General features: G+C 41.7%; 1 protein-coding gene across 1 annotated transcript in view; it reads left to right on the top strand.

Annotated features, from left to right (window-relative positions):
• The window catches only part of LOC124556567 (dual specificity protein phosphatase MPK-4), a 134,817-nt gene that overhangs the window by 55,275 nt on the left and 52,740 nt on the right, over nt 1-26,802 (top strand). The window contains exons 5-6 of the mRNA XM_047130522.1: nt 22,876-22,962; nt 26,596-26,744. Coding sequence (XP_046986478.1) covers nt 22,876-22,962; nt 26,596-26,744 — 236 coding nt within the window. The remainder of the gene's footprint in view (nt 1-22,875; nt 22,963-26,595; nt 26,745-26,802) is intronic.

Raw genomic sequence — 26,802 nt, 5'->3', positions numbered from 1 at the left:
CAAAAAAATATGAATGCTCGCATCTTGTTGATTATGACCAATTATGCAAAAGTCACAGCTATCACTCCAACTATTTCATTTTTTTCCAAATCAGTTCACCTACCATCCTCCCTTCTTGTGGAGCTAAAGACGTTGCTGTCGTGCACCCATAAAAACACATCCATGTCCAGTTCTGTCATCTCTTGTGGTTCCTGCAGCATGATCTTCAAGAAACACTTCGTGCACCTGGCTGGAGGAGTAGCTTCCTCCTCTGGCATCTGCTGATGACGGGGCTTCCTCTCCAGGCCCGTCTCCCTGAAAACCAACAGAACAGAGGCCCGACACCAGCAAATGGCTGGAGGAAGTGCTACCTGAGGGTTCATAGGATGCCTGCTTTTCATCTGTCCCCACACTCATTGCGGATAGGCCCTAGCAAAACTCTCAGGGGAGGAGGAGGACAAGGTTATTTAAGTGACCCTGAAGACACCTGATCCCCACAAACCATTGGATTCTGAACCAATGCTCACTGATGTCTTTCTATCGCCATCAATCACAGGCAGTGATCCTGGGGTGTGACTGGTTCTTCTGGTCCCTTCATGCATAACCTGACACCCATAACTTGATAACTCAGTGGAACTGTTGCTGATATTACCACCACCTGCTGGAACTGCAACACCTTATTTCGTACTCTTCTGCAATTTGTGTTGATCTACAAGAAACATGCTTCATTGATGACCATTTCTCAGTGCTCTTTGGTTATTGTGCATTCTTTTGGAACTGTCCTGACCCTGAGAAGGCGTCTGGAGTGATCTGTATGTTGGTTCCTGTAGATGATGATAGTGAGTGTATTCCCCTTTGTGCCACATTGGAAGATTCAGTGGTGCAGGTGTAAATGACCTCAGTGCTCACCATTTGCAATTGCAATGTTTACCTATCTCCAGCCAGGCCACGTATTTACATTGAGTTGCCCACCTTAATCCAACAGCTTTCCCCACCTTTTCTCCTACTTGTGGTGTTCAGTGCGCACCACCACCTGTGGGGGGTGGGCTTCCACTTCATATGGTTGGGGCCTTCTTCTTGACCAGCTTCGTACCAACTGTGATCTTCTGCCTCTCAATGATTTTACTCCAACCCACTTCTACATCTACATCTACATCCATACTCCGCAAGCCACCTGACGGTGTGTGGCGGAGGGTACCTTGAGTACCTCTATCGGTTCTCCCTTCTATTCCAGTCTCGCTTGCTGCCTCTGCTATCGCTCTAACAATCTTTTCTCCCAATCTCGTGGCTTCATTGCATTGGTCACTATGTGACAATCTTGGTGATGTGGATCACTTTCCAGTGATCCTGTTGCTTTCTTGCTACCACCACATGGACCGACTACCACATTGGCTGCTTCACAGAGCCAGCTGTCAGCTGTATGCTTCTCCTGTTACTGTCATCCCCTCGGCCAGTCTGCATTGTTGAGGTTGCGCAAGACAATCTGACACGATCGCCCACACTGCTTGAACTGCTTTCTCTTTCTATAGGTCCCCACCATTGCAAGTTGGTGCCATGGTAGATCAGAGACACTGAGCGAGATGGTGCAGTGGTTAGCCCACTGAACTTGCGTTTGGGAGGATGTCAGTTCAAACCCATTTCCAGCCATCTTGATTTAGGTTTTCCGGAATTTCCCTAAATCGCTTCAGGCAAATGCCAGAGTGGTCTTTTGAAAGAGCTTGGCTGACTTCCTTCCCCATCCTTCCCTAATCCAATGGGATCAATCACCACACTCTTTAGTCCCCTCCCTCAAATCAACCAACCGAATACATTGCAATAGTTTTTCAGTATTGACAAAGAACCCTGCAGTGTTTCAAGTGACATCCTTCATTTTAAAGAGACTATGCTCAGGCTCTCTATCTAATTAAACAAAGTAAGGAGGAATGCTGGGAGTGCTATGTCTCCTGGGAATGTATGCCTCTTCACCCCAGGTGTGGGCCAAGCTCCTTAGTCTTCTGGATCGCCAAAGATCCACAGCTGAACTGGGTCCCTTCCTTTTATATGGTCTCTGTACTGACTCACCAGCTTGTGCTGAACAACTTGCAACCCACTTCATGACAGTGTCCGCATCCTCTTCTTGTACAGCTGCCTACCAAATGCATAAGCAACAAACTGCGTACATCCCCCTCTCCATCGCCTATCAGCATGCTGAATTGTGTAATAAACCCCTTACTGACTAAGAATTGCATCAGCTTCTTGCCTTGTGTCATGATATGGTCCCAGGCCCCGATTTCATTTACAGTCAGATGATAAACATCTGACTGTTACTCAACAGCTCCATGTCTCCATGATGTTCAACTGTATTTTGCTCGATGGTGTCTTCCCATCTCAATAGTGACATAGTACCATCATTCCGATCCTTAAGCTGTGCAAAATCCCTCATCTGTTGGCAGTTAATGGCTGAAGACTCATCAATGTGCTCAGCAAAGGCTTGAAAGGGTTGTAACCTGCCGTTAATACTGGGTCCACAAATCTCGTGTCCTTTTGTCCCCCTGTCAGTGTGCTTTCCAGACATGTCTGCTTGTGTCTGTATATGTGTGGATGGATATGTGTGTGTGTGTGAGTGTATACCCGTCCTTTTTTCCCCCTAAGGTAAGTCTTTCCGCTCCCGGGATTGGAATGACTCCTTACCCTCTCCCTTAAAACCCACATCCTTTCGTCTTTCCCTCTCCTTCCCTCTTTCCTGATGAGGCAACAGTTTGTTGCGAAAGCTTGAATTTTGTGTGTATGTTTGTGTTTGTTTGTGTGTCTGTCGACCTGCCAGCACTTTCATTTGGTAAGTCACATCATCTTTGTTTTTAGATATATATTTCCTACGTGGAATGTTTCCCTCTATTATAACCATATATATATGTGTGTGTGTGTGTGTGGAATGTTCCCATTATTATAACCATATATATATATATGGGGGGGGGGCTGCTCCTTGATAAGATGATGATTTGACTGCCCCCATTTTTGTCAACTGAAAACTAGCTACAAGCAAGAGGCTAACACTGTCTGCTACCTTGCCAACATCTCTTGGGTGCGGACCACACTATTCTCCAGCCCCACTTGGACTATGATTGCCAGATGTATGGCCCGTTGGCAACTTCAGCTTCGAAATTTAGACCCAGTCCATCATCGTGAACTTCGACTGAAACACTGGCACCTTCCGGAATAGTTCTGTAGACAGTCTCATTGCCGAAGCAAGGATCTTCCTTCTTCAGTTCTGATTGTACAAACCTGTGGTCATTTATGCAATCTCCATTTGATAATTTCCTGATCATCCAACAAATCACTTCTTTTTGCGTGTGTGGGGCAACTCCCCCCCCCCCCCCCCCCCCTCCCCCCGGACACCCACACTTCAATGGGATTACCACTTGGAATGTGTCTTGCAGCACCTCTGCCTAACCTTTGAATACGCTCCTCATGTTCTCCTCCCGTGGTTGGTACTTTTTAGGCCGTGAATTAGGACCCGTCTGTTTCAAGGATCTAAAGTCTCAGTTGCCCTATTGACCTTTCAGTGTCTGTTTCTTTCACTTTGTCAGGAGTATCACAGTGCTGCCATCTTTCACACTGATGGCTCGAAAACCATGGATAGAGTGGGTTATGCTGTTACTTCTGCCATTCAACAACACCATTCATTGCTGGAAACATGTAGTGTTTTTACACTCGAGCTGATGGCCATTAACAGAGCCCTCATTTTTGTTAAACAGGTCTCCCTTGACCGCATTTTAATATGTACTGACTCAGTGAGCAGTCTCTAGGCTATTCGTCTACATCTACATCCACAACCATACTGTATTTACCAAAGTATAAGACGACCCTGATTATAAAATGACCCCTTTCTTTCCAAAAGGCTTCCAGAGAAAAACATATTCTGATGAATCAAAATTATCAACTGTTTTATTGACATAAAGTATCTGCTTAAAAAGTTGACATTATACCTATTTTAAATTTAAGCCATTTATTGTTTGTCTACATTTTGGTAATACAAGGAAGAATAAAATAAATGAAAAGAAAAGGGTTACAGTAACTTGCGGACGATTTTTGTTTCTACATTTTTCACTTACTAATCCTGTTGTCTGTGGTATCACTATTTTTAATCATCATCATCATAATAATAGCATAGCAGTGAAATTTACATCTTCGTTACCGCAAATATTTGTTTGTTTCTTCCAAACATGTTACTATTGGTGAGGTTGTGGTTAACGTGGGACATGAGAACGCAGCCGTTTGTATCTGGATGCGCATCAAATTTAGCTTCTGTGCTGACATGAGGTTGTTACAATGTTTGTTGCTCCGAAACTGCCCGCCCCTCTCTCATTGGGTGCATAGAACCAGCAGCTGACACACATCACCTTTCGTTCCCATCATATGTCATGGTGAGCATTGACAACATTGCAGCGAAAAATACCTAAGTATACCACTGACCCCCATCCTGACTTTTACCATCTTCTGCAAAAATGAGTACTATTGTTGAGTATTTTTTTCAGTTTTAAAGTCAATTCAATTCTGACCACAAGTGAATTCAGGCAAAGTGCAGTTTAAACAAACAGATGTTCCTAAATAGCTAAAGTATGCAGTATAAATTCCCATGGTTGGCAACATGATATGATTTGCTGCCCACTTACTATTCCCGTCCTTGCATTCTTGTATTTCTCTGTCAACCTGGTTGTGACTGAGAAAGTCGGGATGAGGGGGGTACACTTAGCGTGTGAAACCCAGCTCGCGCTGTTCGTCCACGAGACTCAGAGGGCCATAGACATGGGCTCACAGCTAGATGCCATGTTTTGACTTCCGCAAGGCGTTTGATACAGTTCCCCACAGTCGTTTAATGAACAAAGTAAGAGCATATGGACTGTCAGACCAATTGTGTGATTGGATTGAAGAGTTCCTAGATAACAGAACGCAGCATGTCATTCTTAATGTAGAGAAGTCTTCCGAAGTAAGAGTGATTTCAGGTGTGTCGCAGGGGAGTGTCATAGGACCGTTGCTATTCACAATATACATAAATGACCTTGTGGATGGCATCGGAAGTTCACTGAGGCTTTTTGCAGATGATGCTGTGGTATATCGAGAGGTTGTAACAATGGAAAATTGTACTGAAATGCAGGAGGATCTGCAGCGAATTGGCGCATGGTGCAGGGAATGGCAATTGAATCTCAATGTAGACAAGTGTAATGTGCTGCAAATACATAGAAAGATAGATCCCTTATCATTTAGCTACAAAATAGCAGTTAATTCCATAAATTATCTGGGAGTACGCATTAGGAGTGATTTAAAATGGATAGAGAAGATCCAACGGAGAGCAGCGCGCTTCGTTACAGGATCATTTACTAATCGCGAAAGCGTTACGGAGATGATACATAAACTCCAGTGGAAGACTCTGCAGGAGAGATGCTCAGTAGCTCGGTATGGGCTTTTGTTAAAGTTTCGAGAACATATCTTCACCGAGGAGTCAAGCAGTATATTGCTCCCTCCTACGTATATCTAGCGAAGAGACCATGAGGATAAAATCAGAGAGATTAGAGCCCACACAGAAGCATACCGACAATCCTTCTTTCCACGAACAATACGAGACTGGAATAGAAGGGAGAACCGATAGAGGTACTCAGGGTACCCTCCGCCACACACCGTCAGGTGTCTCGCGGAGTATGGATGTAGATGTAGAAGGTCAAGGCCCCTATAATGTGATTCCTTAAACACAACAACCGCCAAATCAATAAATGAACAATTTATTCAAAGACAATATTTATAAAATAGCTAAGAGAAAATCAACATGTGGCCACCTTTAAGACAATACCAAAATATCACAGATACCTTGCTTCTCAAGCAAGGCAGCAAATCACAATTACAAAAACTGACTTAAAGAGATGAGCCACAGAGATTTCAGTACTTAAAGGAACAATAAATTACAATCAGAAAGTGATTTAAAGAAATGAGGTACAGACAATTTATTTAAAAGAGCAATAATTTGCACTATGGAATTGATATATGAAACACACACCAGTTCGTTAAGAACCCAAATAACACAAGCAGCACAAGAAGTTACAATTTGGTACAATTCATTCCCAAGCAAATAAAAAACCAATATAATTTTTTCATATACATGAAATATGTTAAATGTTCACCAAATGAGCAGTGATGCCAGGCTGCCCTGGGCAAAAGGTGACTTAACTTAAAATGCCAGAAGCAGCAGACCAGCCGTCCAAAACAACACCTAAACCCCCGGGGCCCAACCGGGAGACACTTCCCATTAGACGGCATGTCACAGCTTCTGTGCAAAGAAGCGGAACGTGGCGCCGCTCCCACACACCCCAACTCGCAGAAAACTGGAAAACAAACAGACCACAGAAGACACGACAAACACCAACCAAACATCAATTAATACAAGTTAAGAGATCAATAAACAACAAAGAAATGAAGAACCAATTGCTCTTTTACTAATACTGAGTGAGTGCATTCAAATAAATGCATGCGTATAAAATTCTATGTACAAATGATTGCCTTTTACAGAATACGAGCCTTTACTAATAACTGAGTGAGTGCTTTCAAGTAAATGTACATATTTGAAGGAACTACGTACAAATGACTAGCTTTACAGAATATGAGTCCTTACTAATAACTGAGTAAGTGCTTTCAGTAGAAGTGACTCAAATTTTACAGCAAAATACGAGGGACGTCAATTTGATGGCAATCAAAATACACTGAAAATCTGATACAGACAATACATAAACTTCTGGATACTGTCCCAAAAAGCCAAAATATAACACACACACCTCTGAGCTAATCGGCTTCCTAATAGTAATCCAACCAGTGGATTTTTAAAAGAAATAGTAACTGCTGGTCTCCATGCGGTTACACACTCTGCCCGCTGCTCTTACTTCAACAACACGTACATTAGGGCAACCGAGCAACAAGTACACTCACTGCAACACAAATCATTGAATGAAACGAAGCCACCAAAATCACTTACACCTTCGATGGAGAGCGGTGTTCGAGATGGTCTCCATGGCTGTGTCTCTCCGAGAAAACAGGCACCAAAGCAATGCGACGAACAGTGCCGGGAGTTGACATCAGGCAGGTCCACAACAAACTCGTTACTGCCTTATGAAGTAGACCCACTGTGCCACTGCTGGCTGAGCAGGCATGTTTTCCTCTTTCGTCCACGCAGGCATGTCCTTGTGCCTCGTAGCGAGTCCAACCAACTGCCCTGAGTGCCAAACACCCACAAGATCACAACTGGGGCAAAGATCCTAGTACAGCGGGGTAATCGATAGTGTCACGGCAAAGAGGTGGCGTACCAGAAAAGGCGCACCATGGCTCACTGGTAGCACTGTTCCCCCTCCAACTGCTCCAGAGTGCTGTGCTTAAGCAAGTGGGAAACATGTAACCTCCCCCCTCTCTTATCGACCTTAATGACAGTGAAAAATGAAACCGCGTGTACCTAATGGGAGTTTTGGAAAAGCAATCGTCACCGAAGTTAACCTGTCGGTAAAGAGGGAGGAAAGGGTTACATCTAAATGAAAGGAAATGTGCTAATGAAACTGGTGGAAATTAATTTTGAAAAGGGGTAAAGTTAATAAGGAAAGTAAATGTGCAGCCGTTACGTTAACAATTAACTATCGGTAATTAGGTATTTGAGATTTGGGGGAAATTACGGTCGCCAGTCCTAAGGACAATTACTATAGTAACTGAAAAAGAAAGGTTATTACACATATAATTAGCACTAGAAGCGTGGCAACTGAAGGTTGACACGTGTAGTGTGAAAACTGAAAGTTTGTCAGAAGTAATAAATTTCGCTACACTCTGACTTAATTTAGCAAAAGAATTACTAAAACCGGGAAATCGAAAGTTAATTTAGTGACTGAAGTTAATAGTGAGCTTTCTTTCTGAAGCACATCGAAATTCAGTAACATACAGTTAGTCTTGGACTACCTCAACAATCATTTCAAAAGCTACTTGAATCTACGCAATTTAGAAATAAGATATTTAACTTTGATCTTGATTTAAATGATTCTGAACAATTAACAATAGTAAAATGTAGTACGTACCAAGCTGAGCTGCAGTCACAGGTAAGCTAAAATACGATAACAAAACTCGCACTCTTAATTTGTGCTTGTGTAATCTGAATATTGAAGCCAGCTATGAATACCTTTAAGACTAAAGCAGTGAAATGATGTTACTTTAATGCTGGCGTCTGAATTTCAACGACACTCGGGTTCATTCCGGAAAAGGAAGGGACCTTGCTTGGTATGCAATTGGGACAATGAGCAACAAAGGTTCATGCTAAGTTGCTGTAATTTTGCGAGGCAAATGGAACAAGATTAAAAGCTGAGGTCTGCCATACAGTTCTAAAACTTTACGTGCTTCCAGTCTTCCTTGTTGGTTGATTGAAGGTTTGAAGCCGTCGATCGAGGAGGTGGCGACAGTCACTCATTGTCGGCCGTCGCTGTTGCAGAAGCTGGATGTTGGCGCGCCTTCTTCTCGACACGGTCACCAGGCGAAACGGGCTCTTGATGTGCGCCAGCTAATGCTTCCCGTCCGCGACACCATGTCAGAAACTATCATCGCGAGTCGAGCGCAATTACATGCTGCCAAACCCCGAAAGCGCGGCAACTCGCGGGAGCGTCACACAACACCTGCTCCACTCGCTACTCCCGCCAGACTCTCACTGCTCTGCCCGCGCTGCACGCGGCAGAGTTAACACTACCAAAGATCCTACACACTTTGAGTCTTCACACGACCTATCGATGTAATCGTTCGATAGCAGTTTTCCCTAGGCAAGACCCAGCGTAAAAATACAAATACTATTTACGAAACAAACCAATTATACATCGACATAAGTGCATAAATATATATATATATCCAAACAGTAAAGCAATTACAATATATAAAGAGACAGAAATGTCATATCTTGAGGTAACAAAACAAGGAAAAAAATAATAGTACAATAGATGGAAATAGGAGGATATGCATTTCCGGCGTTACACGTGCCCCACATTGTCTGAGGATGTTCGTGTAACGTAAACAGACTCAGAAAATGTCCCAAAAAAGAAACAGCGGAAATGCATATGCTCAAAACATCAACAAAATTTAGCATTCGTCTAATTAAGCATAAATAAATTTTTTTAGACCATAATAATTGAGTGGAGACACTCCTAATCTTATTCCACTCTGTCATCTTGAACAAAATAAAACAGGTTGACAACATATTAAAATTCATAGAAAACATAGAAAATGGTTTAGCTATTCCAAAATCATTAAAATCCTAGCAGTATCAAGAAATGGAATACTATTTACAAAATTAATCAGATTACATGGTCATAGAAAACAGGTATATCAAAATACGCAAATTAATAATTAATTACATAGAATACACATTTTTACATAACCTTTTCATAATTAATATCTCGTCATGAGGTTCCACTTAACGCTAAACAAGAAAATAATATTCAGTAGATCGAAAAAAACATAAATATTGACAGCAGAATTCTTTCACATCAGCTGTCCGGGAAGAAAAACTATTCCGCCTTTCGTACTCGCAAGTACAAAGAATGCCGACAGCGGCACAAGAGCCAACAGCGGCACAAGAGCCGACAGCGGCTCGCCTCGCCAGTATTGTTGCGCCCGCGTGTGCGGCACGCTTGATCTCACTCGCCCTTGTGACGGCGTTTCCAGAACGTCCGTTTCACTGAATTCTTTAGGAAAAACTCACTCCCGAGTAATCTCAAGGAGTCCCTTAATACTATCACAGTGGATAACTCAACACTGTCCATCATCACACGCATGTACTAGCCTGAAACTTAAAACAGCGTCTAAGTACATCGGCAATGACTAGTAAAACACATATTCATGAAATCTTACAGCTAGTTACAAAATCATATTTACGTTGCTTAATCTACTGTGACTCAGCTGAAAACTTAAATTAGCAGCTTGGATTTTTCAATTGATAAACGTCTAATCAAAATTAATTACTTGTTAATTACAAGTTCTTTAATGATCTCTAGGTCAGGCAAAAGCATCGCAACATGGCACATCCTTAAATCTTCTAACTCGCTCGATTTCTCATGAGCTTTTACAAGTACTAAGTCTCCGATTGCAAACTTAGCAAAACGCGCTTTAGCGTCATTACGACGTATGCGAGCATCGGCTTTAAGCTTCATTACTTCTCGCAAACGATCTTTTTTCACACCAATACTAATGTCAATCCGTGGAGGGAATTTGATTATCTCTTCCACTAAACTTTTACTTCTGTCATCCAACAGGATTTCCTCTGGAGAAAATCCCGTAGATTCATGTCTCAAGGTGTTCATAATTCTCTCAAATACTGCTACATATTTGCCCCATGCCCTATGGTTGTGATGGCAATAGGTACGGGAAAGTCGGCCTCGTCTTTGTTCGTGTGTTACGTTTGACACACCGTCTACAATACTTTCCAATTCACTTTCTACATTATTGTCAATGCCGAGATTCTTCACATTACAGTAGTTCAGCTTCATACCTACGTCAATACCATTCGGGCAGTTAACAATGTGTATAGGCTGGTATTGCCTATGCACACCGTCTCCTGCCTCGTCAAAACTAACTACTATCGTTTTATCTAGTGACACACATGTCAAAGTTTTGCTTTCGCAGTTAATCACTGCACGGTACTTTAATAGCCAATCTAACCCGATAATTACTTCCGTAGTTAAGTCTGGCACGACGACAAACTCTTGTTCAAATCGTGCCCCACATATCTCGAAGTTGACAAAAATCTGTTTTCTGACCGGTTTACTGGCCTTCCCAGTAGCACCGATAATTTTCACTCCTGTTACTGGCATAACTACGATGCCAGGTCTGTCTTTCAGTAACTCAAATATTTTCCCAGATACAGCACTCAATTCTGCACCGGTGTCAATCAACACGTTTAGTTGTAGGTCGTGCATATTAACAGACACTACTATCTGTCTACACTTGTCCTCGACTGTTTCATTATTTTCCCACAGTAAATCCTCGTCTATATCCAGGTCATTCCAGAAAAAACCATCCGGCTTTGATCCTAAATTCGGCTTATCTGGCGGCTTTTTCAGCCTCTGTTCACATACAGTTTTAATTTCAACACGTTTGTCCTGAGGCTTAGTCTGTAGCTTCGCCTCCAATACCGAAACCTTTTCCTGTAACTCGTCAACTAGTGAGTGCTGCTTTGCTATCACTTCACTAATTGTCACCTTCGTTGATTCCACTTTGGTCAGATTGATCTCATCTGCCAATCTACCTGGAGGAATGTGCCCAGTAGCATCTGAAATTACTTCCTCTGGATCTGCGCAACCCACAGTGCTATCGTCTGACTGTATAATGTCAGCTCTAACCTCATACAAGCTGTAATCTATGTGCTTTTCTACCAATCGTGTCCGGCTATCACTAAAATTTTCGTAATCTTTCTCCTTAATACTCTCGCAATGTTTAAACTGGATGTTCGCGTCGGATGGGTCGGCTACTTCTACCATTACAACTTTCGGTAAAGTCTGCCGGTTAGGGCCAGAACTTTCCGTTACTACTTCAACATTCAACTCCTGCGGGACGAAACACGACGCATCTTGATCGTGCTCCCCATTAACATCAACTGTTTCTGGTAAAGTCTGCCGGTTAGGGCCAGAACTTTCTATCATTTCACAAATACTATCTTCCTGTGGGACGAGACGCGGCAAATACTGCACGCGCTCCCCATAAACACTTCTCCCATACAGACCCCTATAATCTCTTAGTTCGTCGTATAAGCGACCGAACTGCCTTAACCAGACCTCATCCCTCTCTGCATCCCCTCGCTCAATGACGGACGTTTTATCCGACATCTGATCTTCTCTCAACAATTGCGAATCATTCTTAAACTCAATCTCCAGTTCCGCTGTGGGTATTACAGCTGCCACTTTATGATCGATTTCCGGAACACTACTTAAATTGTTCTCACTGACAGCGAATGTATTTTCTACTGCCGTGTATACAGCTGATCTACTACTTGTGGGCGCACTCTTTTCTCTTAACACTGGCACACTCTCCCGCCGTTGATTATTCCACACGGAATTTTCATAATGACGATACCTGGGTTTTCTCCTGTTATTGGGCCGCCAAAATTTCTCCACGCCCGCTCGGCCCCTCACCGGCGCGGCTAATGGTTTCCCTGTCTCGTCCCAGCAGATACGCTCCCCGGATGTTGCTGAGGCGGCTGATCACACCCTCTGGCGTTATTACTATTCTGTGAAGCCCGTATCACGTTAGTGTGATACTGGTTTCCGTCATTCCTGTTATTATTTGCATTGTACCGATTGTTATTACGGTCCGAACCATTTTTGTTATTGCTGCCAAGATTGCGGTATGCATTATTCCCATAGTTATCGTTGTTGTGATTCCTGTTGTTGTTACCACGGCCTCCACCACTGTCGCGATTATTGCGCCAATTGTCCTCGTCCTCAACTCTTTCCAGGACATCATTGATTGTCCTGTAATTGCTTCCTACGTAGCGTTTTGTATCATCTGGAAGCTTCTTGTAGAGTTCCCAGACTATTTCGGATTCCGTGCGGCGATCACGCAAATATTCCAACTTGCGGATCCAGCCCTCACAAAACTCCCTCATCGAACCGCGCGAATTCGCATCGAAAGGCCTCGATACGACAAATTCGCGCCAGACACTTTGCTGTTTTTGCTCTGACCAGTATTCAGCCAGAAACAAATTTTTAAACTCGTCAAAAGTCAGGTTCGTAATGTCGAGGTTTAAGCCCCAACGCTTGGCATCACCAGCCAGCACATCAATAACCGCATTAATTTTTCTCTCATTAGTCCATGGTCTGGGTAAAACTCTTTCACAATTTTTAATGAAATCCGTCGCGTGTATACCGCCTTTTTTCAAGGGGTCGAACCGCTCCTCTTTCGTCAACAATTCCGAACTATGTGCACAGATTGGCACATAGCTCTGTTTTTCATCAAATTTCTTTTCTAATTCCGACACTCTCGTAATTACTTGGCAAGTGGTTGTCGCAAGCGTTTCCACTTCCCTCTTTTTCTCTTCGCAGGTATTAGCCTGCTCCCTCACTTTAGTGTCTACTTCGGACACTAAAGCCTTTAAAGTTTCCACCTTCTGTTGATCCTCTTTTTTCACTAATTGAATTTGTTCCGTCACCTTATTCTCGATGATCGGAGCAACTGCTTCTCCTACACTTTTCTCGATTCTGCTAATTTCGGAATCAAAGCGAGTATTTATGCTCGCAATTTCCGCCTGAACGCCTATCATTTCCTGTTTAAGATTACCGATTTCGGTATTAATTACAACAATATCTTCTTTGATTTTATCAACTTTTGTATTAACAACTCCAACATTGTTGTTAACAACATTAATAGCTTTGTTCTGATTGTCTAGCTTTCGTTCAATCTTTTCAGACTGAGCTTCTTGCTTGGCAGACAGAGCTATAATTTCTGCCGATTGACTCTTGATTTCATTAATCAAAACATTCAATAAATCAGTTAAATTCCCGGAGACTACCGGTTTTACTTCCGTAGCTGGTTCCTCTATACATGTTCCCCCGAATTCATCATCAAGGGGTACAGATTTTATTTTCGCTTCCGATTCCGAAACATTTTCTAAAGTTTGGAATTCCATTTCTGCTCTTTGTTGCGTTTCGGCGGTCGCGTCTTTCATGCTAGCCGCCTGCCCCTGAACAATGGGAACCGCCGTGCGCGTTTCCCACTGTTCGACCGATTGTTCCGTATCCAAGTCTACCAAATTTTGGTAATTGTTGCCTTCACTCATTTTAATAATTTTCAATATAAATGACAAATCTCAAATATAATTAGGATTACTCCCACTACTTGTTCTCGCTGACGTAACGGCCTGTACGTAACCAGTACTTTGTTACGATATTTGCACAATGCAAACTTCGTGTCCAGAACAACCTCAAAATTGAAAATTGTCCTGTCACCAGGTCGCCACGTGTAACCTCCCCCTCACTTATCGACCTTAATGACAGTGAAAAATGAAACCGCGTGTACCTAATGGGAGTTTTGGAAAAGCAATCGTCACCGAAGTTAACCTGTCGGTAAAGAGGGAGGAAAGGGTTACATCTAAATGAAAGGAAATGTGCTAATGAAACTGGTGGAAATTAATTTTGAAAAGGGGTAAAGTTAATAAGGAAAGTAAATGTGCAGCCGTTACGTTAACAATTAACTATCGGTAATTAGGTATTTGAGATTTGGGGGAAATTACGGTCGCCAGTCCTAAGGACAATTACTATAGTAACTGAAAAAGAAAGGTTATTACACATATAATTAGCACTAGAAGCGTGGCAACTGAAGGTTGACACGTGTAGTGTGAAAACTGAAAGTTTGTCAGAAGTAATAAATTTCGCTACACTCTGACTTAATTTAGCAAAAGAATTACTAAAACCGGGAAATCGAAAGTTAATTTAGTGACTGAAGTTAATAGTGAGCTTTCTTTCTGAAGCACATCGAAATTCAGTAACATACAGTTAGTCTTGGACTACCTCAACAATCATTTCAAAAGCTACTTGAATCTACGCAATTTAGAAATAAGATATTTAACTTTGATCTTGATTTAAATGATTCTGAACAATTAACAATAGTAAAATGTAGTACGTACCAAGCTGAGCTGCAGTCACAGGTAAGCTAAAATACGATAACAAAACTCGCACTCTTAATTTGTGCTTGTGTAATCTGAATATTGAAGCCAGCTATGAATACCTTTAAGACTAAAGCAGTGAAATGATGTTACTTTAATGCTGGCGTCTGAATTTCAACGACACTCGGGTTCATTCCGGAAAAGGAAGGGACCTTGCTTGGTATGCAATTGGGACAATGAGCAACAAAGGTTCATGCTAAGTTGCTGTAATTTTGCGAGGCAAATGGAACAAGATTAAAAGCTGAGGTCTGCCATACAGTTCTAAAACTTTACGTGCTTCCAGTCTTCCTTGTTGGTTGATTGAAGGTTTGAAGCCGTCGATCGAGGAGGTGGCGACAGTCACTCATTGTCGGCCGTCGCTGTTGCAGAAGCTGGATGTTGGCGCGCCTTCTTCTCGACACGGTCACCAGGCGAAACGGGCTCTTGATGTGCGCCAGCTAATGCTTCCCGTCCGCGACACCATGTCAGAAACTATCATCGCGAGTCGAGCGCAATTACATGCTGCCAAACCCCGAAAGCGCGGCAACTCGCGGGAGCGTCACACAACACCTGCTCCACTCGCTACTCCCGCCAGACTCTCACTGCTCTGCCCGCGCTGCACGCGGCAGAGTTAACACTACCAAAGATCCTACACACTTTGAGTCTTCACACGACCTATCGATGTAATCGTTCGATAGCAGTTTTCCCTAGGCAAGACCCAGCGTAAAAATACAAATACTATTTACGAAACAAACCAATTATACATCGACATAAGTGCATAAATATATATATATATCCAAACAGTAAAGCAATTACAATATATAAAGAGACAGAAATGTCATATCTTGAGGTAACAAAACAAGGAAAAAAATAATAGTACAATAGATGGAAATAGGAGGATATGCATTTCCGGCGTTACAAACAGACTTCAATATTTCATCTCATCTTATAATTAGGTAAATACAGTACACCACACTCCACTGCACCACCTTGTGGAAGGTACCTTGTACCACTGCTAGTCATGTCCTTTCCTGTTCCATTCACAAATAGAGCGCGGGAAAAACAGCTGTCTGTATGCATCCATATGAGCCATGGTTTCTCTTATCTTCATAGTCCCTGTGCAAAATGTACATTGGTAGCAATAGAATCATTCTGCGGTCAACTTCAAATGGTGGTTTCCTAAACTTTCTCAGTAGGTTTCTTCGAAATGAATATCCTCTTCCCTCCAGGGATTCCCACTTGAGTTCACTAAGCATCTCTGTAATTCTTGAATGATGATCGAACCTACCGTTAACAAATCTAGCAGCCCACCTCTGAATTGCTTTGATATCGTCTTTCAGTGTGAACTAGTGGGGATCCCGAACACATGAGCAGTACTGAAGAATTAGTTACAGTAGTGTTCTATATGTGGTCGTACTCAAGAATTAGTTACAGTAGTGTTCTATATGTGGTCTCCTTTACAGATGAACCACACTTTCCTTAAATTCTCACAATAAATTGGAGTCAACCACTTGCCCTTTGTAGTGCCGTCCTTTCGTGCTTGTTGCATTTCATATAGCTTTGCAACTTTACACCTAGATATTTAATCAGCATGACTGTGTAAAGTGGCACCCTACTAATGCTTTATTTGTATTTTGTGGGATTGTTTTTCTATTCATCTGTGTTAACACACCTTTTCCTACATTTGGAGCAAGCTGACATTCATCATACCAACTATAAGTTTTGTCTGAGTTGTGCTGTATCAACAATCCTAAGGGCCCGGGTTCGATTCCCGGCTGGGTCGGAAATTTTCTCCGCTCAGGGACTGGGTGTTGTGTTGTCCTAATCATCATCATTTCATCCCCATCGACACGCAGGTCGCCGAAGTGGCGTCAAATCGAAAGACCTGCACCAGGCGAACGGTCTACCCGACGGGAGGCCCTAGCCACACGACATTTCCATTTCAATGATGACAAGCTGTGGCAATGTGTGGTATCGTTTTCTTTATCACAGTCAGTTTTAACTTATGTATAAGGGCTTTACATCATTATACAAATTGTTTCTTCTACATATATAAACAACAATGTGCTGTTTTGTTTTCTCCATTGCAGTCAGTTTTAAGATGTCAGGGGACTGTTGTATTTATGACTTACTGAATTATGATCAGACTACTACTGTACTATGGTATCTTAATCGTCCGAAACTTTGAAATTGTACTGGTTCACAGATTAAAACTTTGAGAATACAGTCACTGAAGTTATTATCCTCACAGATTCAGCAGCTGGAGAGGTGTGTCTGTATGCCTTATATTAACCCCTTAACCTATGATTTACGTTTCAGCAGCCTGGCCCAAAATGTAAACACGATCACTCGGCCTTTGAGCCATTTCCCAATTTGGCAATTTGGTCCAACATTTTACCAATTGTGCACGACTTACGGAGTGTATAAGTACATGTGTAAGAGCCAACTGGTTTAATTTTTTTTGAAATATTTGATAGGTAATTACAACCTCATTCAATAATTGTGTTAGAAGTACCACAAAAGATGTATCATCAAACAATAAAGTATAATATAAATCAATACTATTTATCTCCAGTTCCTGAATACATCCACAATTCACATAATTAGCACTCTTACAATAACCAACAACGCAAATCAATTATCTTCAAGGGTGTGTTATCATTTGAAACATATGGGTACATGTAATGGAACTTTGCATCTGTTGCAATCCGACGTTGTTTCACTACATTTTTATTTTTTGCGCAAACTTTATAGTCTTGATGGCTTTGATTCTCATGCTATTGGGTCAATATGCTAAGGAAAATGGGCCCACTACCTGACTGCAATATATTCATCCTCATCCTTTATAATCTGGTTTAGGTATATTCTTCAGTAATGATAGGACTATTTCAATCCTATAATCAACGTAACTGTTTTTTCCCATTACTTATTTTGTTGCACAAAATGTACAAATTGATAAAAGAGAATTTTTTGATGTCCTTTCGTATATGAGGGGGGTTCTCAAAAGAAACGGAACTTTTTTTTTTTTTTACCTATTTATTCATATTTTAAGCACTAATCTTCAATCTACTTCAAACTACTCTCCATTTGCACTAATACATCTGTCTAATCTTTTATTCTGTTTTTAAAAACATTGTTTAAATTCACATTTTGTGATGATTGATAATGGCCCCATCATTTTTTTTCTCCGCCTCACCATCATCAGCAAAATGCTTTCCCCTCACGTGCCTTTCCATTCGGGGGGGGGGGGGGGGGGGGGGTCGCATAGGGATATATCACGTGAGTGTGGGTGCAAGGAACAGGGGTCATACTATTTTTCTATTTTTGGTCAAGAATTGTCTTACAGACAGGGCTGTGTGAGCAGGGGCATTGTCCTGATGGAAAAACTAGTCGCCTGACTACCACAAATCACAGTTTCTGCCACACACTGTTGAGGAATATTTTCAAAATTTGAGAAGCTTTCTTGGGGCAAGGTGAACTTGAAGTCTTCCACTGGTTTGATGGTTGCTTTGATTCAGGATCATAAGCATATCACCAAGTTTCATGATCTGTGATAACTTTGGAAAAAGTTTGGATCATTTTGGGACTCTTCTTTCAAAGCACAGCATGCTTCCACACAACCTTGTTTTTGTTCAGCAGTTATGGCACGAATTTGACAGCCACCCTTTTCATTCCCAAATGTTGTGTCACAGTTCATTGCACTGAACTTCAAGTCACTCCCAACAGCTCCACAATTTCTTCAGTGGTGCGTTGTTGATATTTGTTGATGATTGGGTAAGTGTTTTCAATATTTTTGTGTGTTCAGGCTGTGGAAAGATGACGAGAATGAGATTTGTCATCAGTTGATATCTCACCATTTTTGAAATGGGAAAACCACTCACACTTCAGTTTTTACCATAGCATAGTCCTTTTATGCCATTTTTAACATTTCAAGCATTTCTGTTCTTTTGTCTGGGCAAAACTGTAAATTTCACCACTGCACGCTGTTCACGAAAATCAGCCATTGCAAAAACGAAAGTCAGACAGAACAGGTGTCTATAAATTCTGCTGAAACTATTCCTGACCTCCTTCAGCAATGGCACTTGGCGTATTGACTCTGTAATGTTTGCTGTATTCAATCCTAGTGGCAAAACAAAGTACTACAAATGTTCTGCCCACCAAAAAATTAGTTTGGTTTCTTTTGGGTACAACCCCCCCCCCCCCCCCCTCATATTTTCTGATGATTGGGAAACATGCTAGTATTTGGTCTTGCTGATTAGTCCCAGTCATTCCCTTGTGGTACTCAATAACACATCTCAGTTTCAAAGTACGATTGGTTCCCTGTATAATCATATCGACTGTTTCATTTTTGTCATCGTAAAATGAACATCTTGGTTATGTTTCCATTTTACGAGTATTCGATTGCAGCTCATCATTCTGTATTCCCTCTCTTTAATTTAACTTTTCCGAAATATTTTGGCACATTCTTTCTATTCACACATACTATTACAGTGATATTTGTTCTATAATTGCGTGATAGTGTCATAAGTAATTTTGATGAAAAGTACCAATTATCTAGATATATAGTGTGTCCTCTGTGTAACACTGACTACAATAGCTCTTTGACAGCACTTTTGGAGGAATCGTCCCATATTTGATGGATTGAATTGTTTGTAAGATACGCGTCCCTTAAATTTCATGAATGATCATCGATAGTAATGTCGTGTTTCATTTATTACACTTCTTTAAAGTCTTGATTCAGATACCTGGTCACAGGTCTTATTTTGCTCAATTTGTCTGTATTGGCAAGCAGATCATTATTTGCAAAGTGTAACCATCTTGTAATTTGTAGATATCTTTTTAGCACCATTGTTTTTCTAAATATGGGCATTTCTGTAACAGCCATCTTTGACCAGTTCGGTTAAATTATTGTTCTATTTTTCACCTGCACCAGTATTATGGACAATGCTAAATATCTTTTAACTACATTACAATTCACAGGAAAGCAATTGTTGATGCTTCTTCATACTCTGTTTGGATTGGTTCGTATTTGTTCTTCATACCGGTTAGTCTCAGTTACAGTACTCTCTCAGATCATGTTATCAAATACTGTATTGAATATATCTTATTCACTTTTATTTGTTCCTACTTGATGTAAGATTGCCTGTTTCATGCCTGGAGTCATTGTATAGTTGTGTATTGTTTGACGCTTTTTGATTTCTTTCAAATCCAAGGTTCTGGCAGTTGATCTTCACCAGCGGTTCATCCTCAATAACTAATCTACCTGCATTTTTGTCGTACAGGATGTATGATGTCACTGTTGGTAGCAGAAGTATCAAAATAACAGTCTCTGTTCTCCTCACAACGTTTATGTTTTATGGGGATACGTCCCTAAGATTTAACAACATATATTTATATGTGAGAAAGTAACCGAGAATAACATGTAACTGGGTGTGATACAAAGTGACAATAAGAACTATCACAAGTGAGATCTCTGTTGTGTGTAGGAGGTCACATCACAAGTTGCGACCATCATACCACAGGCTGGGCCCGCCAGGTTTGCATTTCACATGACTGATGTCATGGGCCAGGCTTGTGATCATCACAGTTGGTCCGAATTCTGGACCATAAGTTTTGCACATTGTTCTAGATCAAGAGGTTAATGATCCCAACCAATTTACCCATTCATATGAAGTGACTTCCTTTCCCAATCGAGATCTCGTTTGCAAACAACAATAAACAAGTTTCAAGATCAGGTAGAGAGGGGAAGAGGAGATGGACAAAGAGGGGGAGGGAGAAAAAATTGACAGAGAGAGAGGGGTGAGGAGGAGATGAGAGAGATTGGGGGGAGGGAGAGGAGATGGACCGTGAGAGAGGAGGAGAGGAGATGGGTGAAACGAGGTGGGAAGAGGTCATGGACTGAGAGAGGGGGAGGAATAGTTCAGGACGAACGTACAATTCCCATACATATTTAGCAATTGCAAAGCATTGCTGGGTTTACTAGTGTATGTACATAGAGAATAAGAGCGGTACTACCTCACTTCTCTGAGGCGCTCCTGATGATACCCTTGTCTCTCATGAACACTCGCTTTCATGGACAATGTACTGGGTGCTATTACTTAAGAAGTCGTCAGGCCACTCACTTATCTGAAAACCTATTCAGTATGCTCATACCTTTGTTAACAGTTTGAAGTTTGGCACCGTGTCAAACACTGTCTGGAAATCGAGAAATATGAAATATATCTGTTGTTGGTTATCCATGGTTTGCAGCATATTGTGCAAGAAAAGAGCAAGCTGTGTTTTGATTGAGCCATGCTTTCTAAATCCATGCTGATTTGTGGACAGAATCTTTTCCATCTCAAGAACGTTTATTATATACGAACTGAGAATGTGTTCATGAATTCTAAAGCAAACTGATGTTAAGGATATCAGTTAGTAATTTTGCAGGTCCGTTCTTTACCCTGGGACTTTCTGGTAGGTGAGAGATTCATGATAAATGCAAGCTAAGGGGTCAGTGCTGAAGAGTACTCTCTGTGAAACTGAACTGGGATTCTACGTGGACCTCACAACTAATTTGTTTTCAACTCTTTCAGTTGCTCCTCAACAGTAGGATTGCCTACTACTGTGTCCTCCATATGAGAGTCTGTGTGACACTCAAACAATGGTATATTTGTACAGTCCTGCTTGAATGATTTCTTAAACATGAAATTAAAACTTCAACTTCCCTTTTGTCATCTTTTAATGCCACACCGGACTCATCAACAACTGACTGGATAGAAGCTTTTGACTCGCTTAGCAATTTTACTTAGGACCTGAATTTCCTTGGTTTCTCAGTGAGGTATCACACTGTGGTGACATATACTATCCCTGACCTCCTTGAACTTAATCGTATTGCCTTTTTCTGCATCCCAAGTCATGGGCATCCCATGGAATGAACTGGCTGGGTGACTAGAGAAGCGATTGCTCCTCCTCCCTCCCCCCTCCCCCCTCCCATTATTCACTTTTACACTCCCCGGTGCAGATTTGCAGGTGCAGTTAAGGCCTCTGCTCATCTCGAGATGGAACAACAACTGGTGGGCTACTGCACCCTCTAATAAATTCTGCACTATCAAGGAGACTACTGCTTTGTGGCACTCTTCCTTCCGTTCATCCCCTATATTGTTGGCGACACCCCAAATCAATTTCTGCTTCCCGACCAGTGTTCGGTTTATACTGTGGAGCTTTACGCTGTTCTCCAGGCTGTCCACTACATCCGCCGCCATCAGCGGATACAGTATGTTATCTGTTCAGATTCTCTCAGCTCTCTCCTCAGTTTCCAAGCTCTTTACCCTGTCCACCCTCTGGTCCACCGGATTCAGGACTGTCTGCGCTTGCTCCACCTGGGGGGCATCTCGGTGGCGTTCCTCTGGCTCCCGAGACACGTTGGTATCTGTGGAAATGAGGCGGCCGATATAGCGTCCAAGGCTGCAGTCTCTCTTCTTCGGCCAGCTATTCAATCGATTCTCTTCGCCGATCCACGGAGCATTTTATGACATCGCGTTGTTCTTTTATGGCACACACATTGGTCGACACTTCCCCATAATAAATTGCGGGACGTGAAAGCTCTTCCTTATGCTTGGACCTCTTCCTCCCGAACGCGTCGTTGGGAGGAGGTAATTTAAACTAGACTCCGGATAGGGCACTGTCTTTTTAGCCATCGACATCTTTTAAGCGGCGATCCTCCCCCACCCTGTCCCCACTGCTCTCAGCTGTGGACGGTAAGACACCTTTTAATTGAGTGCCTCTATTTTACTCCGTTACACGCCCGTCTACAGCTTTCGCCTGATATCTCGTCAGTTTTAGCAGATGACACACGCTCGGCCGATTGCGTTCTCGAGTTTATTAGTGCCAGTGAAATGACGTCAGTCATTTGAAGCTTTTTTTGGGGACAACCAACCCCTTTCTGTAGTGGATGTTTAAGCCTTCCTTCTACTTTTAGTTTCTCCAATTTTTTGAGTTTCGTTCCCATTGCTGCTGTTTTCCATTTTCGGTTTTTTACTGTTTCCTAAGTCACGGACCAGGCGCTAATGACCATAGCAGTTTTGTGCCCTAAAAAAAAAAAAAAAAAAAAAAAAAAGAGAGAGAGAGAGAGAGAGAGACTGACTATATAGGTATTGTAGTTCATCCAATGAACTACGTCAGCTTTTTAAAATTCATCGAGAGCTCCCTATCCCAACAATAACAAACAGGTTTTTGTTCTGTTATAGCTACTTTGGAATGTCTCGAAGCCCAGCAGTTGTGATCGCTTATATGATGAAGAAGTACTGCCTCTCCTATGATGATGCATTTGAAATGTAAGTACCCAATTGGAAATAATAACAAGCTATTTAGCTTTTATAATGTGATTGTGGAACTTGATAATGAAAATGTTGATATTTTGTTGTGAATTCCTGAAGCTAATTCAAATTAGTGCTGTGTGGATTATTAATATTGGTGTCTAACAGTAATGAGTCTGAACTAAATACTTATGAAACAAATGATGTAAACTACCCCCACTCCCCCTCAGGCTCCGCACAACACTCATGCACCCCCCCCGCCCTCCCCACATGCACGCCCCCCCTCCCCCCCCCCCCACACACACACACACCGCCCTCCTGTGGCCATTTTCTCCACCATCGTATAGCAGTTCGCAAACAACTGAAGACAGTGAGGCATGTTGGCTGTGGTCAGCTCTCTGCGAGCTGTTGCTTTAGGTTGTAGCAGCAACGGAGAAACTGGCATGTCAAATGGGATGTCTCAGATGTCGCGCATTTCATCCATGGGCTCTGCTAATGAGGCACCCTCCAGTGTACCCACTGTGTGGGATCTGCGCTCACTGCAGAATCAGTGGCAGGTAACACATTCACATTGCTGAAGATGGAGAATCAATGTGGGGACTGTGGCTGTATGACCTTGCCCATACACCTTGTGAATAGACAAGTGGCTGCTCCTTCAGTGGGGTCCATGCAGACACATGGGGAGGATTTGTGTTACCAGGATCTCTAATGTTAGGTACTGTATAGAACCCCTTTAGGGAAATAGTGTCCAGTGCTGGAAAGAGGTCTAGTTTGTGCTTGATATGGCTGCTGGGGGCCACACATATGTAAGGGGTCCTGTGAGTGTTGAAGGTGGAGGGTGCAGTCACCTGCAAGTTGTACGTTGTGTTGACACAAATGATGCTTGTTGCTTTGATTCGGAGGCCATCGTCGGTTTGTTCGGGCAGCTGGCAGTAATTGTGAAGACCACTAGCCTCACTTGTGGGCACAAGCAGAGATTACAATTTACAGTTCATGATTGGAATATTTTGGTTTGGAGTCGTATGTAGGGTCTCAACTAGAGGCTCAATCTATTCTGTGCCAGACTTGGCTGTAGATTTCTTGACCTTTGTTATGGGGTGGGGAATTGTAGGACCTGTCAAAGGAAAGGGGTGCACTACACAGAGGAAGCAGCAACTCTGGCAGCTGAAAACTTGTGGAGTGCAGATTTTTTTACCCCCCCCCCCCCCCCTCCCCACAGGTTAGGCGATAGTTTTGAGGTTCTCCAATGAATGGTTGCTAGATGATACACAGTGTGTGCAGTCAGATCATGTACAAAGTAAAGACATTTTAACATTTTATATGTCAAAATTTTAACATTAAACTGTGAAAAAAATTTATAACAAAGTTCCTAAAGAAAGAACAGACCAGCAAAATTATGGACCAGTATTCTTAAGATCAGAATTATGAAACAAATTCAAGGTTCAAATATAATAAATGATGAATGCTGGCCGTGATGATAGCAATGTAACATCAGCTCCATGACAGTACAGTACTTGCATGGTTAAAAGTGATGTTGAGAGATAATTATCAGTGCTAAGAATGAGTACACTGGTAGTCTTCTATGAAAGAGCTCCTCGGCTGTGATCAATTGGACATAGTCAATAATGTGGACATGTGAAGTTAAAATGGAAAGTACCTGGTCGATGAAGCCAGTTAACTGGCTATGGGGCCAGCGAGTAGGCCATGCTACGGGTGTGCTGTGGTGTGGCATCAGCAACAACTGGGCGGACTTTGCAACGTCAGTGGTTTGATCAGGCTGGCGTTGACTGCTGTGGCTAGTGGCACCCGGCCCTGCTGATGCAGTGTGGCTTGTGGTGTGTGTTGCGGACAGGTTAGTGACTTTGTACAGCTACTGTTCTGAGCTTTTCATGGCAAACGACAGAGAGGTCTAATGAACATGCTCAGTGTGGGCGACATTTTGGAGGAAATTATGGAGTTTATTGATAAAGTGATCTCTGGATCTAAAAAAAAAAAAAAAAAAACAGTTAAGGCAGAAGAAATGAAGAAAATGATCGCCTTGTGGGCAATTCATAAGTTATCACAACAACGAAATTACAGCAAGTCAAATAGGAAAATGAGGGCCTGAGAGCCAAATAAAGAAAATAAGTACACCTCGTACCAGTGTTGTGGCTAGACAAGTGCTGCAGAGAAATGAGAAAATGTAACTGACAAAATTAACATAGCAATTAAGAAACAGAGTAATACTATTTTTGTAAAGTCTTGTACAAATGAGGACAAACAAGCAGATCTGCGTAAAACAGATGGATAGAATGAAAAATACAGTTATTGTGAAAACAGCTTCATAAGATGATACTGCAGGATTAATGAATAATACAACTATGCAAGAGCCTCACTTGCGAACTACCGCAAAAAATAAACCCTTCCATTATAACTTACAATGTCCCTTCAGACATGGAGGTGCTGCAACTAAAGGAGATTGTGTATGCACAGAACTTTGAAGGGGACATGAAAGGGATCATTTTGACTCCGTTTATTCCAGAATGTAAAACTGGACCAAAAGGAAGGAAAGTAGTTCATCTCATAATAGAGGTAGGACCCGACATGAGCAAAGTCCTTCTCAACGACAAAAGGTATATAGCTATTAAGGACTATGTAGTAGTCCACCACAGCAACAAATATCATTATTATAACCCTACACCAGGAAAGAAATCACTTGTGCTCACTGTGGGGAAGATGGATGTAAGAAGAACTTCGACAATGTCTGCTGTACTTGTCTGTCTTCTTCCAGAATATTGACTGATACCCGATTTGGGATCCTTACCAGATAGGATTGATGGAGGACAATGAAAAAGTTCAAATAAGGACAGCTCATTTTGGTTTGTCACAAAATAGAGGAGAGTGTGTTATGGTATGATACAAGAGTTCAGATGGCAATCAATAAAACAAAGATGTTTTTTGTTGCAGCAAGACCTTTGCATGAAATTTCAATCACCAACTTTATCCTTCAAATGCAAAAATATTTTGTGGATTCTCACCTACATAAGGAGAAATGCCCACTGTCATAAAATAACAGAAATCGGAGCTCACACGGAAAGATTTTGGTATTCATTTTTCCTCACCTGCTATTTGAAAATTGAATGGTTGAGAAATAATCTGAAAGTGATTCTGTGAACCCTGTACCAAGATGTAAGTTTGGGTTACAGGGTAGTCATATAGCTGTAGGTGTACCACTCTTTCAGTTTCTCAGGATTTTCAGATTCTCTCGATTTTTCTCATTGCTTTGAAGTAATATAATAAATGGACATGTAATTGCTGCATGCGTAATAACAAAATTCCTACAGAACATAAGTGGAATATTTGTTCGTGATTCAAAATGTCTTGTTCATGAGCATTTTTACAGTAAAATATTTTATGTAATTTCATAAATTTTGATGCAGTGTTTGTATTGGCAATACATACTGATACTAATCATCCACATGTTGTGAGTTTCACTAATATCATTTATAAAGCTATGTTGAAATCTGTGTTTCTTACTATATATGTTTAGTGAGTGAATGTGTAAAGCTTCAAAACTCAATAAATATGCTCAAGTGATTAAATGTTTTCACTTGGAATTACTTATGTGAAAACTGTGATTTAGTTATGATTAACTCATTTGTGTTGTTTCAGAGTGAAAAGTAAGAGAAATGTAACAATGCCAAATCAAGGATTTCAGCTTCAGCTGCAACTTTATCATGTTATGGGGTGGAAAATTGATAAAAAGAACCTACAGTTTCGTCTTTTCAGACTACAGATAGCAGCAGAAAATGTAAAGAAAGGTATGTAATCATGTCATTTGGAGTGAAATTATTATTGTTTTAAATAATTATTATGTCA

The sequence above is a fragment of the Schistocerca americana genome, chromosome X (genome assembly GCF_021461395.2).
Source record: "Schistocerca americana isolate TAMUIC-IGC-003095 chromosome X, iqSchAmer2.1, whole genome shotgun sequence".
In the NCBI taxonomy this organism is placed as follows: Eukaryota; Metazoa; Arthropoda; class Insecta; order Orthoptera; family Acrididae; genus Schistocerca; species Schistocerca americana.
The sequence above is the reverse complement of the archived record's forward strand: the minus strand, read 5'-3'. Positions and strand labels throughout refer to the sequence as shown.